Raw genomic sequence first — 18,355 nt, forward strand, 5'->3', positions numbered from 1 at the left:
TCAAACAAGAGATCACATAGTTCCCTCTCAAAGTTCACATTGGGATCAACTAAGAGATCACATAGTTCCCTCTCAAATTTCACATTTCTAACATCAACTAGAACGTCCGTTGATCCCCTCAAACAAGAGATCACATAGTTCCCTCTCAAAGTTCACATTGGGATCAACTAAGAGATCACATAGTTCCCTCTCAAAGTTCACATTTCTAACATCAACTAGAACGTCCGTTGATCCCCTCAAACAAGAGATCACATAGTTCCCTCTCAAAGTTCACATTGGGATCAACTAAGAGATCACATAGTTCCCTCTCAAAGTTCACATTTCTAACATCAACTAGAACGTCCGTTGATCCCCTCAAACAAGAGATCACATAGTTCCCTCTCAAAGTTCACATTGGGATCAACTAAGAGATCACATAGTTCCCTCTCAAAGTTCACATTTCTAACATCAACTAGAACGTCCGTTGATCCCCTCAAACAAGAGATCACATAGTTCCCTCTCAAAGTTCACATTGGGATCAACTAAGAGATCACATAGTTCCCTCTCAAAGTTCACATTTCTAACATCAACTAGAACGTCCGTTGATCCCCTCAAACAAGAGATCACATAGTTCCCTCTCAAAGTTCACATTGGGATCAACTAAGAGATCACATAGTTCCCTCTCAAAGTTCACATTTCTAACATCAACTAGAACGTACTTTTATCTAGGCTATCTTTTCTTCTTTTTAGATACCCTCCATCTTAGTCTCGGATCATTATATGATTATGTCATCAAAGTTTACCACTTTGTTCTTCACTCAAAATTGCACCTATAGACATAGCTAAATTTAGGACATGACTTTGATACCACTTGTTAGAATCAACAACTTTCTACATATCTCCATAATGGTAGGACACTATCATGACTTCACTTGTCCTCATATCTGTTGAAATATTTGTTGAAATAGTCATCAGCTCACAATTCTAGTGAGATAATTAGTTAATAACAAATATGTATCAATTTGTTGAAAATAAACAAGTGGTAAGATACGAAAGATAGGTAAGGCTTCTTAACCTTATATTAGATAATTATTACTCATATAAGTGTGTAATATAGGAGGAATTGGCTCCTAAAATCTAAGTTTACATAGCTCATATGATTAGCATTCACACATTAAATCTAAGTCCGATGCTCCACAACTTCCATTTTTGTTTCTCTAAAATCACAACCCACCCTTGAGAAAGTTGATGCAAAGCCTCTTCCATGCTTCCCTATCTGCTTCACCTTCTTCCAAATTGCTCCTCATCTCCTCACCAAACTCATCCTAAGCCCAAAATATAAACTCCATCAACTTCGGCCAAACTAAGCATAGTTCAACTAGTTAAGGCATATGTCATTGGTTAATGATTTAAAAAAATCACGAATAGTATGACCCAATATTCAATATTGAAATTTCTTCGTAATGAACTTACCGTGATGAGTTTTCGTAAGACAAGGCGGTCAATTAGATGTAGGAGAATGTCTTTGGTGTACTCGGGATGGCCTTGAATGCCTAGGATATGATCTCCATACTTGAACATTTCTATGCCATACTTATCTGACCGCCCAATCACTTCGGCCTTGGTCGGAAGCTCATAGATCTATGTCATTTTTTCACGACCAAATTAGAAGATATCAACTTACAAATTTGTATTGTAACCATTAATTTCAATGAATCTTAATTTACAAAATTAAGACCAAGAAAATCTATTTATATTTTTTTGAAAATATAAACACATATTTAAATTACATAAATTAAAATAAAATAAAATAAGAAAAATAATATTTTAACCTAATACAAACCTCATCGCGATGACATTCGATCACAGAGAGTGCCGTGGGTATTTTGAGGGATGAGAAGAGCTTGTTAGATGACGACACGTGTACGGTTGTGATCCCAATGTCCCATCCAGATCTCCCCCTGCCCGTTTTTCCCCCCAAAGCACGTCCCAGTATCTAAATAAATACCAACCCATCAAACAAAATTTATTTATTTATTTTTCTTATAAATTTAATTTCTCTATTAATAAAAACAACAAAATAATAATAATAACAAAAATAGGAGAAATGCAAATGAATTCCAACTTAAATGAGGAAAGCTAACCTGACCGGGACCGACAAAAGTCAGTGGACCATGACCAATCAGAAACGAACACGTCATAAACATTTCTTTAATGAACCACGTGCCGTCAGCCAAAACAACCCCACGTAATTCCATTTGTTCTTTTATGATTTTTTTTTTAAAATAAAAGTTTTTAAATATATTTATTGTTAAATTCTAAATTAACTTTGGTGACATTGATTGATTTGACCTATTAAAGGAAATTAATAGAATGGAATAAAGAAAAAAAGATGCTATATGATAATTGATAACTACATTTTAACTAAATATAAAGAATATAGTTGTAAAATAGCTCGAGAGCTCGCTCAATTGGATAAGATATTCTTTAGATCACAGGATATCACAGGTCCTATTCTAAAATAAACACGGTTCTTACATTCTTAGCTTCAGCTAAATTTTAGACATTTGAATCCCGACTTTACATAATTGTTCAAAATATTTTAAATGAGATCTATTATGCACTTAAAATATAAAAATTCAAGAAACTATTAAATAATTATAAAGTTTACTTATGGGTAAAAGTTTAAATTAAATTTAATTATTTTTAATGTTGGACTTTTTGAAATCACATTTATTAACTCATAATTATCATTTAATTATCATTAACCACTCTTTAAAGTCTTTAATAATGAATATATACTCTAGTTTTTGAGATCGGAATGGGAAATTAAAAGAATTTAAAAAATTATGTTAAAAAGTAAATAAAGTTATTAACAAAAAGAATAAAAAATTTATAAAATCAATTTTAAAAATATTTATTAATCAATTTAAATCAATAAAATTAAAAGGTATTTAAAAAAAAAAAAAAAAAAGTTAAAATTTTAATTATTTCGAGAAAAAACTGAGAAATGTTAAAAACAAATGAAAGAAGGGAAATTACGAAAATACCTGATGGCCGAAGCAAATGCCGAGGATTCGCTTGTTTAAGCACGCCAATCTCTGCAACAAAACGATCAATCGGCGGACCCAAGGATCGTCGCCATGGGCGTCGTTGCAGCTGCCGGTGATCACAAAGCCGTCGTAGGCGGAGATCTGATCGTCGGTCGGAAACTCGCCGGAGGCCACACGGAAAAGGTCCCAAGCCTCGCCTTCTTCGCCCAACATTCTGACGAACACTCCAAAATATCCTCCGTACTTGATTTTCACGTACTCGGAATCTTCTGCGCAAAGAAGCACCGCAAATCTCTTCATCCCTATCCTCCACAATGGATCCGGTTTTGCTTCCGTCGCAGATTCTCTCCGTCGTCTCCGGCCGATGAAATGGGGAGGGGACCTTTCTTAGGTCTCAATGGCCGTTTCTCTCTCTAACTGCGATTTGAGAGAAAGAGAGAGAGAGAGAGAGAGAGGGAACGACAGATGGGTTCTTGTCGGGTTTTTATTTCACATTTAATTAGTCATTGGATCGACACATCGGTTATATGTGTTGTTCATTCGCTCTGAAAATGTTTAAAAATTAAAAGTTTTTTAAATTTAATTTTTAATTTTGTATGTACTTCTAGTTATGCATAGAAATATTTTAGAGATTAAACTTATTCCATTTGCTTTTAAGGAAATGGAAAGGAAGGAATGAGAATAAAACTTTTAATTCCTTTTAAGGTGTTTGCTAACATTGGAAAGAAAAGGCTGGAAACATTGTCGGGTCGGTCGTGTGTGTTTACTTTGGGTCGAATGTCGAACCGAGTGAATGACACCACTTGAAGGCTGATCTTAAATCAAGTGATGCATACATTATTATTGGAGGAAATAACGAAAACATGTAATCCAAACTGTTGAAGCTGACCAAGAGTGTGCAGGACCGAACACTCCATCTATGTTTTTCAGGTCGAAGGTTTTTGCAATTTGCATCTGCCTGTCCACGAAAGAAAGTGGGCGTGTGAGGTGGGTTGGCCCTTCGGTCAAGAGGCGGGATAGCAGAGTCATACATGTGCGAAAGAACGAAAGCAGATCTAACAGTTTCGATAAAACCAACTTCCAGAGTATGAAGTAGTACTAGCGGATCAGTATGCCATCGAACCATGGTCGTTTGTCTCCAGTTTTCTGGGACTCGGATCAAATAGTTAAGCCGAAGCCAAAGCCATTGACAAGTCTTGTCAAAATCAGAAAAGAAAAGAACTTTGCTTAAGAATGGAGGGATTTGCAAAAGGGAGGTCTGCCTAACACATTGCCATTCATTTTGTTTACAATGCAAGTAACTGGTATTGGGTGTGTTTACTAACATTTCTTCCTGATGATCGTTCTTAAAACAAGGATGGCCTGGTAGTAAGGTCCTGTACCCTTTGAAGACCTGAATACACCCTTCTTACTGCACTTTTTAGTGGAGTTAAGTAAGAGCTCAAGTAGTGGAGTTATGTAAGAGCTCAAGTCCACTACTAGCGGATATTGTTTAGACTTTTCCTTCAAAGGCTTCCGCTCAAGGTTTTAAAACGTGTCTGCTAGGGAGAGGTTTCTACACCCTATAAGGAATATTTCGTTCTCCTCTCCAACCAATGTGGGATCTCACAATCACCCCCTTGTAGGTCCAGCGTCTTTGCTGGCACACTACTCGGTGTCTCGATCTGATACCATTTGTAACAGCTCAAGTTCACCGCTAGCAGATATTGTCTTCTTAAGACTTTCCCTTCAAGGACTCCCCTCAAGGTTTTAAAACGTGTTTGTTAGGAAGAGGTTTCCATACCCTATAAGGAATGCTTTGTTCCCTTCTCCAACCGATGTGGAATCTCACAATCTCACATCTTTAAAACTAACAAGAGTTCTAGGAACTACAAAACATAGTGTAGGCAGAATATTAGTTTTAGGAACTAGTAGTCTTTCTAAATTGGGCTAGAAATTTCAAGTGTTCTAAAAGATGCAAAGAACTAAGCTTATTTTCTGCAAAACAGATAGATAAAAGAAATCATTATCAAACAAAATCTCAGATGATATTTACTAGCTCTCAAGTACTGATAATCTTCATTCAAGTGGTTCTTAGTCTATAACAATATCAATCAGAATAAGGGTTCTCATTTCAAAGTTTGGCTGGATGGAATTCATTTCCATTCCTCCAAGCCACTAATACAAGGCTACCCTGTAATGGTTTTGGTTGGGAATGAGGATCTATCAGTTCTGCTAAGATGCAAAGTCCTACATTCAAGACATATGCATTTTCCCTTATTTTTTATCCCACTAATGGAATCGATCGAAGAAATTGCGTTCTCAATCTTCCATAGGATCGAATCTATTAACAAAATGACATTTACAATAGGAAAGGAAGTTCAAGAAAGATGGAGATCAGTTATAGCTTTTCATCTCCAATCAAGATTTTGAATTCAAGTTCTGCAACTATATAGCATCAAATTGTAGAAAATCTATGTTAATACCATATAAAAGTTGTGTTCATGTACTTACATTTCCTCGAGGTCCATGCCGATGTTGTTCATCAGGGCATCATCATCTTCCAGAATGAATTCCATGTCACGTTCGAAGAGGCTTGTACCGTCACCAAATCCTATCAGTTGTAGCTTCTCTTTCGGCCTGCAGATGCACAGTTGCTCGCTCAAGCTTCCCTCTGACTCATATTCCATGATAATTCTTTGCAAACATTCAATAACTTCTTGATGATATTGTTGCTTTTGCTCCATCATCCTGCGAAACTGATTCGCTTGGATTTCGATTGCACTCTTCTCATGTTGCAGACGAAATATCATAGCCATTGCCTCTTCAGCTGAAGTAGCAGCTGCCATTCTTTCCTTCTCAAGCTCTTCAAGAGCCTCCTTCTTGTGCTTCCTTTCAATCTTCACCAATTCTCTTAATTTTGTAACATCGAATTCGCCATCTTCAGAATCTTTCTCGTTCTCTTCATTATGAACATAATCTTCTAAAACTGCACCCTTCTCCTCACTTTTAACATCACCATCAGAATCCACAGTCCATTTGGGGTTTGCTATTAAATTGAACTTACTGAACAAGAATCCATTCTTCTTCAACCAATTCAATCGTCTACTTCTACAAGTTTGCACAGTTTTGGAATTGCAAACCTCAACGACACTAGTTTTCAACCAAATTCCAGCTCTGATATTAGCAGATTTCTCCTTAAAATCACATCGAAATAGCATCCAATCTCCACAATGCCAACTAAATTGCACAATCTTAAAACTGATCCAAAACAGCAGAAAAAGCCCTAGAATGATAAAAACCCGCGGGAAACACCCGAACACCAGAAACCAGCTTTTAAACTCACTGCTCTGTTTCAAAAGCTTGTTCAATCGCGAAGAGAAATCCATTCTCCAAAAAATAAAATCTCAGCAGCAAAACAACAACAATCAGAGACTTAATTTCCGCACATACACACATACAACTTCCCCCAACAGAATAGCTTCCAATTAAAAAAGAACAGAGAGCCAAAAACTCGCAACAAAATCCTTCGCAATAGACACTCAAACTCGCAAAAGAAATCAAGAAGAAAAAAAAAATCGACCTAGCGATTCATCCAAATATCCAAAGATAGGGCACAGCGAAAGCGAAAGACGAGCGGAATGAGTCGGAGATTGAGAAGACAAAACCGAAACGCCTAATTTGATAGCAATGGTCGACTGAATCAGTGGATGCTTGGAGAAGAAAAGTTCAGTAGGGCTTACCTCCGGCGGAAGAAAGATTGGATAACACGGAAGAAAACGAGAGAATCATATTGCCTGAAACTGCAACAATGAACATGATCGGAATCGCATGCAAAAACGGGATAATACCGTACGATCGCGACTTTGAAGGCCACACGTGCGACGTGGGAATATCTCTCTGTCACTCTCTCACCAACACACAACTTTTTTTTTTTTTTCCTTTTTCAATATATCTTTTTTTTTTTAATTTAAAATTCCAATTAAATTATGCTCATTAATTTATTTTTTTCAATCGATTAAATTTGAGTATTTATGACTTTTAATTATGATTATTAAACCATAATTGTTGGAAATATTGGATGATTTGAATATAGCTCGATTAAATCTTAAATTCCTTTATCTTATTTATATTTAATTAAAAAATGTTTTAAAATTAAATTTACAAATTAATTACTAGTTAATCGAGCTTTATGATTCTAATAATGGAAAGAAATTCATGCTTTTATTTTATTAAGATACATAAAGAAACAAAATATAAGCTAATCACAAATTAAGTGTCATTATAAAATAGTAATTTCAATTTTTCATTAAAATCTTTCTATTTTTATTATTAATTACTTAAATTCAATTTTTTTTTATCAATTATTTCTTATTATTGAATTTGTTAAAAATATAAAATATAATTAGATATGCTCGAGGAACCGATAAGGACGGAAAAGTTTTCATTTCTCATCTACTGCGGGTATTCCCGAGTAATTTTTACATGTTTAATATTTTTTAAAAAAATAGTTAATTTAAATTTTTTATTTTTTTTAATATAATCTTTATTACAAATTTGTTAAAAAAAATCTAATAAATAAATATATTTCACAAGCAAACACACATCCACATATATATATATATATATATATATATATATAAATGTTTTACCAACCTAATTTCTAAAATTTTGAATTTTAATATTATAATATAATCTTTAACCGTTAAAAGTTTAAATATTACAATAAAATATATTTATATTAAGCGAGACGGAGACGAGGACGAGGACGGAGAATATAATCTCATCCCAGCGGGAAAAACATGTTTCCCACTCCCTTCCTCATTTTCCGTCTAAACGGGGAATCCCCTTTCTGTTTCGAGCGAGTCCACGTGAGACCCAGTTGATAAAATAAACATCTCTAAATATAACCTATAAATATTTCATCCAAAATGCTAAAGTTAATAATTAAGTATTCAATACATTTTTCATATTAGTAAACAAACAAATAATATTAACTAATAAAGATTTTCATTAATAATTAAACATTAAAAGAATTGTTTCAAATAAACACATTTTCGTCTCTAATATTTAATATTCATACTCATCAAACAAGACAAGACCAAATAGAAGACAGAACATTATGGTTTACAATCAAATGTAAATACAAATAAAGCTTTCTTCCATAACAAGATATGATGATGAAAGTATATCACAAAGAAAGATATTGGAAGGCCTTTTCGGCGCTTTTTCCATCGATCTCTGAGTGATGTGGGAAATCAAGAGGCAATTTTGCAGCAGAAACTGATGTTTCATTCAGTACTTTCTCTAGTTCTTGGTGCAGAATTCCATTGCCTTCTGGCGTGAAATGCAATCCATCCCTACATGTAAAACACAAACAATGCCTCACTACTAAGTTCATACGAAACGGGGGTGGGGTGGACGTTCATTCTAGGAATTCTACTTCTTCGCTATGCTTGTGTGACCGTTCGATTTAGAGTTTAAGCTATCGAGTTAGAATAAGAACAGTTCAACTGTAACAGCCTAAGCTCACCGCTAGTAGATATTGTCTACTTTGGCCCCGTTACGTATCATTGTCAGCCTCACGATTTTAGAACGTGTCTACTAGGGAGAGGTTTTCATGCCCTTCTAAAGAATGCTTCGTTCCCCTCTCCAACTGATGTGGGATCTCACATTAACTCACAAATTTCAATGCACAACAATTAATATCACTTGAAAGTTGAGTTGAATGTAACGGCCCATCCACCGCTAGCAGATATTGTCCTCTTTAGACTTTCCCTTTCGGGCTTCCCCTCAAGGCTTTAAAACACGTCTGCCAGGGAGAGGTTTCTACACGCTTTTAAAGGGTGTTTCGTTCTCCTCCCCAACCAATATGGGATATCACAATCCACCCCCCTTCAGGGTCTAGCGTCCTCGCTAGCACTTGTTCCTTTCTCCAATCGATGTGGGATCCCCTCAAGGCTTTAAAACGCGTTTGCTAGGGAGAGGTTTCCACACGCTTTTAAAGGGTGTTTCATTCTCCTCCCCAACCAATGTGGGATATCACAATTCACCCCCTTCAAGGCCTAGAGTCCTCGCTGGCACTTGTTCCTTTCTCAAATCGATGTGGGACCCCTACCAAATCCACCCCCCCTTTGGGGGGCCAGCGTCCTTACTGACACACCGTCTCGTGTCTACCCTCCTATGGGGAACAGCCTCCTCGTTGGCACATCGCCCGGTGTCTCGCTCTGTTACCATTTGTAATGGCCCAAGCCCATCACTAGCAAATATTGTCCTCTTTGGGCTTCCCCTCAAGGATTTAAAATGCATCTGCTAGGGAGAGGTTTCTACACGCTTTTAAAGGGTGTTTCGTTTTCCTCCCCAACCAACGTGGGATATCACATTGAAGAACATTGAATTATTTATAATCTTCATTAACAATCCCTCTCACTCGTAGATATCAAATTTGATTCATGAGACTAAGGATTGATTTGGAATAACTTTTTAAGTGTAGTCGGACATATAACATTAAAGATAACAGCAGCCATATTTAAAACATGAGTAAAACTTGTGAACTAGGAGTTGGATTCACTGACCTGAGAAATTTTTTCTGCCAACCCTCCGTTTCCTGCAACTTGGACCATAGATCAATGGCGAGAAGACCCATTTCCTTAGCTAGTTCAAGGCATTGTTTCGCGTAAAGCCCAGTTACTTCATTTGATCTCTCAGGCAATTCTCTTGCTTTATCACCATAAAGAGATCTGATAGATTAACACACAAGTTCATTTTCACAATCAAGAATTAATTGGCTTTTAAACAAGTAGAGTTGCCTTGGTCTGAGTAGGATAAAAAATCTCTCTTCAGCATATTGATGAAACTTTGAACTTAAAATATATAAGAGAGAATAGAGTCCAGGGAATTTCTGGAATGAACCACACAGACTAAGCATTTTTATACCATGCTGAAGATTGTGTTCCTAGACCACCTTTAAATGCCAATATCGGTGATGATCTGCAACGAAGGCGTAATAGGGGCATAGAGTACATTTGGACTCGACAGGTTCAAACATTTACACAGTAGGTTCAAGAATGAAAAAGTATATTCTGGTAATACTCGATATATAACTTATATGTTAATATGAAACTAGTGTTGGGTTATTATGGAGTCATCTGCTATTATACATGTAAAGTTATATATAGGATAAATAACATGTAAAGTAAATGATCATATTAGAGGTTTTATTATATATGGTAGATAGTTATATATAGTAGATGACTATACCTAGAGAAAAGTTATATATAGTAAACTGAACCATAAATATTTCCCTTAGCGCTACTCTGAAAATGTACTTTATGTACACTTTGTATTCTCTCTTACTGTACATATTTGAAGTCATCAATATAAACATCCATCCAAGATTTTTCCTTGCACTTTCCTTCTCCTGTTCTTTGTGTTCATAGTGTGTGTTGTGCGATCCTAACAACTAGTTGAAGGAAAAGTAGAAAGATGGAATATATAGACAGTTGTACGTACCACTACACCATAAAAAGGCTAAAAAGTTTGAGCAGCGATTTGAAACAAAAAGTCATACCGTGCATATTCATTACGCCCGTCCTCGTCGACAGGAGGAGGAGTAATAAGTATCACCAACGTGGTTGGGGAGTACTCCTGCAATCAAAATGCCACAATGCAATGAGATGTAAATGGGGGAGAAGTGGATACAAGAAAATAATCCAACAGGGTTGAATCAAAAGAGTGCTACAATTACATAAGAAACTGGGAAGAGTGCACCAGAGGAACGAAAAAGAAACTTGACTCTTTCGAAACCTTTGAATTGAGCTCATTAAAGGCCACATGATTTCTTTCATTTCACAGCACCCATAATTAGCTATAACCCTGGTTGAAGTGGTGATTTAACATTGTATCATAACAAAAGTCGTGTGTTTCCTCCCCAATTAATATTAATTTCTACTTGTTGGAGCCTTCTACAAATTTCCAAACCCACAAGTGAGGGGAAGCATTGAAGTATTGAAATAATTTATTCCTATAAGAATCTGAAAAACATTCTCTAATAGAATTAAACACCGTTATAAACCTTTAAACCTTATACCAAACGACCCCTAAAGGATAGTTACAAAATAACTTCGCTACCGAAGCTCATAAGAACCTCCATTTCTCACGAAAGAGCGACTGAAGAAGGATCTCCTTGATCATCTCTCTACAATCCCGAGATTTGACAAAGCATAAGCCAAACGCCTCAAAGAAACAATTTCAAAAGACTCGTGCAAAATCACAACTCGTAGGATGTTTATTATCTAGATAGGAGGTCACCATGGTTTGAACTTATTATCTAAAAAATACGAGTTTACCAAATGTCTAAGACAACTCGGCCAATTAACGGTGGTTACTCAATGCACTAGTGACTAGACTAATCTAACCTATTTAGATGTAACATGTCTGCCACTTAGAAAGGTAGATCTCGCCCTTTCTATAACTCGATTCCAAAATGTTTAAACTCCTAAGATTAGTTCCCGGGGCATATCCAAATAGCTAAATAGCCAAAACTTTTTTCAGTACAATGGAGACTTTCTTCTTAGTATCACCATTCATGCTAATCTCGACAAGCGTGCACTTAATTCAGTCTTCAATACACCCTTACATGAAATATCTAAGTATGTATAGTCTGAAGTGTTTTAACGATCTCGTGAGCACGAAATAGTTGAGGGTGGCTCTGTCCTCTCCAATCCATTAGTCTTCAACAATTTCAGAATGTACCAAATTAATGGCCAACAGAACAAATCAAAAGAAAATATGAAAGTCTATTAAAGCATTTCCAGTAATTGTAAGTTGTACTCCTGCTTTGAACTAATTCATAAATATATTTTTTAACATCTCTCTTCCTGAAGCAACTACCTTGTCAATGGGGAACTTATAAACAGATGAAATAAAAAAGTGATGGACTAATGTCTTACAGTCATTTAAATCTTCAAAAAGAATATTAACACAGTATGCTCGAAAAGATTTCGAGCAGTGAAGAAAGGAGTCAGTACCTTCAAATGATTTACCATCTTTTTAAGATTATCCTTGTACTCGTCAAGAGGTACGTGTTGTCTCTCACTTGTTCTCCCAAAAATAGCTGCATCATTGGCCCCAAAGAAAATTGTCACAACAATGGGGGCCTTTGGGATATCCTGCATTACAAGTGATGCAAATTATTTGGAATGCAAATATACAAGAAACATCATTTTCGGAAGCCTACAAAGATGTTTCTACCCATGACTGTGTAAGCTAGTACAAAGAATATCTACTGGTTCCTATTTTATGGTCTCAAAGGGGCATGAAAACACAGACTTTGCAATGAGGCAAGGTTGAAAACCCCCAATTCGAGAGGCACTCCTTGTGAGCTGAGCATCAAGAGATTAAGCTTTTTGGTGAAGGCAAGTCAATTATGGGCCACTAAACCCGGCATCCTACGTATCTAGGGGCCAAATAATTCAACTATAATTGGCTCTTTGCCACAAGAATTCTGCACACCATCCCATGGGAGATCCCACATCGGTTGGAGAGGAGAACGAAGTATTCTTTATAAGAGTGTGAAAACCTCTCCCTAGCATATGCATTTTAAAAAACCTTAAGGAGAAATCCGAAAGGAAAAACTTAAAGAGGACAACATCTACTAGTGGTAGGCTTGGGCTGTTACATCCCACCAGGTACGTATTTAGACTCCCAAACATGTTCATGTACAATATCATTAACTGACAACAATACTCCAAAATCTTTCACACAATGTGTTTGGTTTGTAGTTCAATCTCATCTTTGAGTTCATTGTGTGATCTCCCTGTAAGTTTAGCCCCATTGAGCAAAACTTTCCAATTTTTCCTCAATTAAATTGAAATCAATTGTAAGAATCAGAAACGGGCACAATTCCCACAACATAGCTACAATGATAGGTTGCATTACAAAAAAACGCCCAAAAAGTACTAAAAATGCGAATAATCACCAAGATCACTTACTGAACATAACGAAACAAATTCAAGTAAAAACAAAGTCCTCAAAATCAAAGTAGAGAAGGAACAAAAAGCGCACTATAACACATACCAATGGAAAAATGTGATGAAGTAAAAACAAAGCCCATCGAGTATTGTATCCGCCGTAGCCACGAACTAAGACATCGGCCTGTAAATCAGTCAAACAAGAACCCACTTACGAACACAAAAACTTCAAAAACTTGAACGAAAACACAAATTAAAGAATGAAAGAAAAGAGAATCCACCTTCCGAGAGTAAGTGTCAGCAAGCGCAGCTCCCCATCCGCCTGAGCCGAAGGATTGCGCAGTCAAAGAATCCCCAAATAGAACGATCTCAGGCCTCATAGTCTGCTATTTCGAAGCTCCGATCAACCCTTCGAGAACGAAAATGGGCTCTTATCAATCTCTTGCACACCGATCTTACAAGCATTCGAGTCTACTCGTGAAATTGAAGTTTCCTGAGGTTGTACAGGCGCGAGCACCAGGCTTCGGCCCGCGAAAAAAAGAAAATAAAATTAAACACGCGTTAAACGCTAGCCACGTGTCATTATTTAGCCTTCAATTAATCCAAATAAATTTATAAATGCTTAAAATTATTTCAAATATTTAATAAAAAACCCAAAATTAATAATTTTATTAAATTATATAAATAGTAAATTAATTTTCAAATATTTCTTTGTCGCTATTAAAATTTCAAAAAAAAAAACAAATTTATAAATTTAATAAGCTTAATTATGCTATTATTTTAACACCAACGTGAATCAATTAAAAATACAATTTTATTTTTTCTAATTTAAAAAACATGCATTATTGCATTATTGTTTATTTATATTTGGTCAAAGTTTCCATTGCTTATTAGGAAAAAAATGATTAAATATAAAAAAAATAAAAAAAAAAACGAAGTAAAAAAATATGGCTCAAACGAATTTGCTTTGGCTAAATGTTGGCTAGGTATAAACCCTTAGACCATCAATGTGGGGCTTTGGGTTTCCTCAAAATGCTTCACGATCTTCCACTAAATTTACCCATGTGGGACTCACTCCCAATAATCCTCATCAGATCTATATAGACAATTTTCAAGGATTTAAACGGAAACACATTTTTTGGAACAAAAATTTATTATTATTATTATTTAACTCAAATAATATTTATATTAATTTATATTAAAGTTTATGGGGAAAGATTCAAAAATAATATTTTTTAAAAAAATTAACTAAAATTAACAAGTTTTATTAAAAGGAAAACCAGCACAATAACGGTAAGAAAAATATTTAAATATACTCCCCGTACGGAACCAGCTGACATCATTCAATAATTTATGGTTTTAAAATATTTATATTAATTAATCTTATTTTATGCTTACCAGCTCATCCCAATTTCTTAATTTCTCTTTTTTTTATTTCTTTTTAGAAATTAATATATAGTTGACTAAAGAAAAAGAAAAAAAGGTTAACCATAGAAAATTTGTAAATTCTAACTAAAAAATAAATCGTGAATTAATAATTAAAAAAAAAACGAAAAATATTTAAATATCTAAATTAATATAAAAATAAAAAAGTTGGGATTAAAATAGAATTTAAAATTCATTATATTGTACGATGGTTTCGATAAATACTAGGTGGTGGCATATGTGCAGGCAGATCTAAAGGGATATGTGACATGCACAAAATTCGAAGTTAATATGAAAAATACATTAATTAATTAAATTAAAATTAAATAAAAGTGGAATAGCTTTGAAGTTTGAGCTTTATTTTATTTAAATTACTGTAATAATAGATTCGTTTTGATACGATTTTCTTTTTATAATTAAATAAATTCCTAAAATTTAAAAAATAAAAATAATTTAACCCATCTTCCAAAAATACAGTGGATACCGTTAATTGTAATAAAATTATTTGAATATTTAATTTGTAATTATTCTAGAATTTTTAATTGTTTAATTTTCCACCTTTTTATTTATTTATTTATTTATTTGTTTGTTTAATGTAATAAATATTAAAAGCTCCAAAGTGGCCAATCAGGTGGTGCATGCTGATGTTTATTATAAAATTATAATGTTGATTTAGGAGTGCGAGGGGGCAGAGGCTTTTGCTGGTGGTTATTGCATCAAAGTCAATGGAATATTTATTCCATTTATTTTTTTATTTTTTTTATTTTTTATATAAATAAAGCAACAATTCAATTCCTCAATTATTTGCTTCTCACTTTTCTTTATTAATAATCACGTTACGCCCTATGAAACTCGTCTAGTAGGACCCGACACTAGCCAATAGATCCGCCACTAGCAAATATTATCCTCTTTAGGCTTCTCCTCAAGGCTTTAAAACGTGTCTGATAGGGAAAGGTTTCCCCACCCTTATAACTGGTGTTTTGTTCTCCTCTCCAACCAATGTGAGACATCACAATCGACCCTCTTTTGGGGTCAGCGTCCTCGCTGACATTCTTTCATTCATCCAATCGATGTGGGACTGCCACCAAATCCACCCCCTTTCGAGCCCCAACGTCTTTACTAGCACACCGCTTTATGTCTACCCTCCTTCGAGAAACAGTGAGAAAGCTGGCAAATCGTCCGATATCTTGGCTCTAATACCAACAGTAACGACCTTAAATTAAGTATAAAATTTTGGGTTGTTACACATCCGATAAAATTGGAGGGTCCCACATCGATCTGAGAAAGAAACGAGTACCAACGAGAACGCAATATCCCAAAGGGAGTAGATTATGAGATCCAACTACAGTTGGAGAGGAGAATGAAACATTCTTTATAAGGGTGTCAAAACCTTTCCCTAGCAAACGCGTTTTAAAAACCATGAGGTTGACAGCAGTACGAGCTAAAATTAACAATATTTGTTAGCAGTGAGCTTGAGTTGTTACAAATAGTCGAAGTTTCCACACCCTTATAAATAATGTTTCATTTCCACGGTCACATATATAATGAAATTCATTAAAAATATTTATACAAATCTAGAAAAATAAAAGATGCATTAAATGGGAATATGGTTCATACCTATATAGCTAGCTATGTATATATATATATATTATAGAAGTATATAGTATATAGTATATGATAGGGAAGTGGGATTATTTAATTAATAATATATTAATTATTCCCTTTTTTTTTATTCCTTTCCTTAAAATATATTCTTTTGAGAATTTTACTGTGGATGAAAAAAAAAAACTAAAATTGTTTGTACTTTTTCTTTCAACATAGGAATTTGCTTATTCTGGAAACTTATACTTTTATGGCAAAACCCTTAACCAAACCCAATAAATTTTTCCATCATATAGTAATTAAAGTCACATTATATTTTAATTTGTATAACCCAATGTTTTCATCAATATATAATTATACAATATGATATTGTCATTTCATTAATTAAATCTTCACTATAGCTTGAATTATAGCATAAAGTTTTATTTGTCGGTGGGCTCCATCTTTTCATATTATTTACATTATTCCGTACCATTCTTTGGTTGGTCATCAATTTCCTAGAAACTTTGACCACTCCTAGGTAAATTAATTCCCTTTTTCAATATATTTTTTAATTCAATTTTTATGAATTTAATGGAATCCTATTAATTATGGTTTATTATTAATTAAAATCATTTTTCGCACTTAAATGTGGATGATATATCCTCGAGTATTCTTTGTTTATAAATCCATGATCATTCCCTAAATTAGCCGATGTGAGACTTCTATCATCCAACACCTCCCCTCGAACAAAGTGCGCCTCCCCTTAATCGAGGCTCGACTCCTTTGGAGTCTTAGTCATTTTTTACTGCCTTCGAGGAGGCTTGACTCCTTTTCTTTTTGGAGTTCTTTGTTCGATATTTGAGAATTTACCAATCTATTGGCACGACTAAGTTTAGGGCATGGCTCTGATACCATGTTAGACGAACACGACTCTCCACAATGGTATGATATTGATTATTGATATTAAGAATTAATCGATATCTTCGATTTTTTTTTTTAAATAAACGGAGTATTAAAAAAATATAATATATTTATTTCAATATAAATATGTATAACTTGAACTAAAAATAACTTAATTATTAATTAAATACTTTTTATAAAATTAATATTTTTTTATATATATATAAAATCTATTGATAATGATATTTTATCGATTTTCTATCTTAATTACTAATTTTGTCTAACTCAATATAATAATAATAATAATAATAAACATAATAAATTAATTAAGTCTATTAAAATTAATTATTAATGATATTTTTTTTAGCTAAATTAATTAAAATTTTATTTAATTAAAATATTTTATAATCCCCACAATATATGATATGAGTCATTGGTTATATTTATTCCACATTACAAACTTTGAGAGATTAATGTACAAATTTCTAGGGTTATATTATAAATCATACTTAGGATATGTATTAAATGAAATTACCATATAGTTTACGGGAGCGTCTATGTTAAGCTAGCAAGAAAAAAAACGTACACGTTACGTTAACAAGAAAATTAAGTATATTTTTTCAATAAAAGAGAAAAGGACATCGGTAGTACTATTTTTCATGTTCGAGTGAGGTATTAAGATTAGTTTATAGTACGATTAAATATTATTAAAATTGATAATAATTAAAGCGACGACTCCGAAAACTATGTAAAAGTTTATGGATTATAATAAAATGACTTCTTAGCTGTCACTTATAAATAACGCTGTACAAATAATTAAAATATGTACCTGACACATGAAGATAATATTTTTAAAATTTTAATTAATATTTAATTAAATAAGTTTGATATATTGAATTAATTTTGTGTTCCGTACGGCTTTCAACTTAGAAGCTGTGAATAACTTAAGCTGACTTACTCACTTAAATATATATATATATATATATATTACGTATATAATAATTATAAATAAAATAATGAATGATTTTTGTGGAAATTGTACATTGTAAATTAGTTAATTATTAATATAATAATGAGAAAAAAAGGATTTATTTAAATAAATTAAAAATAAATAAATAGGACATTTCTAATTATGGCATGAGCTCCATAATTGGGCTGAAAATGTTCTTAGCCGGCGCGTTTGATTGGCGTAATGTAAATGGAAAGGAAAGCTAAAAGGAAGGACACGTGGCAGACGGAGAGATGAAGTACATACGTGGACATCCTAGAAACGGCAACAGTGTATAAATTCTCTCTTCTCGGGCGCCGCGAGCGACGTGTCGGCGATCTATTCGACAAAACAACTTCCAAACATCTTTTTGCTATTTCCACTTCTCATGGATTTGGTGCGTACGAGGAAACCACAGCCTCCACGCGGAGAATAGCGCGTGGAGTAAACGCGCCACGTAATGTCGACACCTACGC

General features: G+C 34.0%; 3 protein-coding genes across 4 annotated transcripts; all 3 read right to left on the minus strand.

The window, feature by feature from the left end:
• Positions 1-1,027: 1,027 nt before the first annotated feature.
• Positions 1,028-3,424, minus strand: LOC111810368 (gamma-glutamyl peptidase 5). Of its 2 annotated transcripts, none has more exons than XM_023697074.2 (4): positions 3,030-3,424; positions 1,823-1,975; positions 1,453-1,620; positions 1,028-1,304 (listed from the first exon to the last, which is right to left on the minus strand). In XM_023697074.2, exons 1-4 carry the CDS (start codon positions 3,330-3,332, stop codon positions 1,203-1,205), a joined length of 726 nt encoding a protein of 241 aa, XP_023552842.2. In that variant the 5' UTR covers positions 3,333-3,424; the 3' UTR covers positions 1,028-1,202. The 2 variants fall into 2 exon arrangements, with proteins under 2 accessions (XP_023552842.2, XP_086973817.1); XM_087117691.1 differs by having other exon boundaries at positions 1,221-1,357.
• Positions 3,425-5,325: 1,901 nt separating this feature from the next.
• LOC111810125 (zein-binding protein (Protein of unknown function, DUF593)) lies at positions 5,326-6,849 on the minus strand. The gene has a single exon (XM_023696708.2). The coding sequence runs from the start codon at positions 6,398-6,400 to the stop codon at positions 5,522-5,524; it is 879 nt and encodes a 292-aa protein (XP_023552476.2). The 5' UTR covers positions 6,401-6,849; the 3' UTR covers positions 5,326-5,521.
• Positions 6,850-8,004: 1,155 nt separating this feature from the next.
• Positions 8,005-13,507, minus strand: LOC111809752 (SGNH hydrolase-type esterase superfamily protein). The gene is made up of 6 exons (XM_023696157.2): positions 13,264-13,507; positions 13,089-13,166; positions 12,041-12,181; positions 10,582-10,658; positions 9,587-9,751; positions 8,005-8,371 (listed from the first exon to the last, which is right to left on the minus strand). The coding sequence occupies exons 1-6, from the start codon at positions 13,360-13,362 to the stop codon at positions 8,203-8,205; spliced, it is 729 nt and encodes a 242-aa protein (XP_023551925.2). The 5' UTR covers positions 13,363-13,507; the 3' UTR covers positions 8,005-8,202.
• Positions 13,508-18,355: the final 4,848 nt, after the last annotated feature.

Source organism: Cucurbita pepo, chromosome 14, assembly GCF_057944985.1.
Source record: "Cucurbita pepo subsp. pepo isolate OVF chromosome 14, ASM5794498v1, whole genome shotgun sequence".
Lineage (NCBI taxonomy): Eukaryota > Viridiplantae > Streptophyta > Magnoliopsida > Cucurbitales > Cucurbitaceae > Cucurbita > Cucurbita pepo.

Coding starts and splice junctions, on each gene's coding strand:
- LOC111810368 (XM_023697074.2), bottom strand. CDS start 3,332: ATGAAGAGATTTGCGGTGCTTCTTTGCGCAGAAGATTCCGAGTACGTG. Junction 1,976..3,029: donor GCATTTGCTTCGGCCATCAG/GTATTTTCGTAA, acceptor GTATTTATTTAG/ATACTGGGACGTGCTTTGGG. Junction 1,621..1,822: donor TCGAATGTCATCGCGATGAG/GTTTGTATTAGG, acceptor AAAATGACATAG/ATCTATGAGCTTCCGACCAA.
- LOC111809752 (XM_023696157.2), bottom strand. CDS start 13,362: ATGAGGCCTGAGATCGTTCTATTTGGGGATTCTTTGACTGCGCAATCC. Junction 13,167..13,263: donor CTGACACTTACTCTCGGAAG/GTGGATTCTCTT, acceptor ACTGATTTACAG/GCCGATGTCTTAGTTCGTGG. Junction 8,372..9,586: donor TGGCAGAAAAAATTTCTCAG/GTCAGTGAATCC, acceptor TTTTACATGTAG/GGATGGATTGCATTTCACGC.
- LOC111810125 (XM_023696708.2), bottom strand. CDS start 6,400: ATGGATTTCTCTTCGCGATTGAACAAGCTTTTGAAACAGAGCAGTGAG.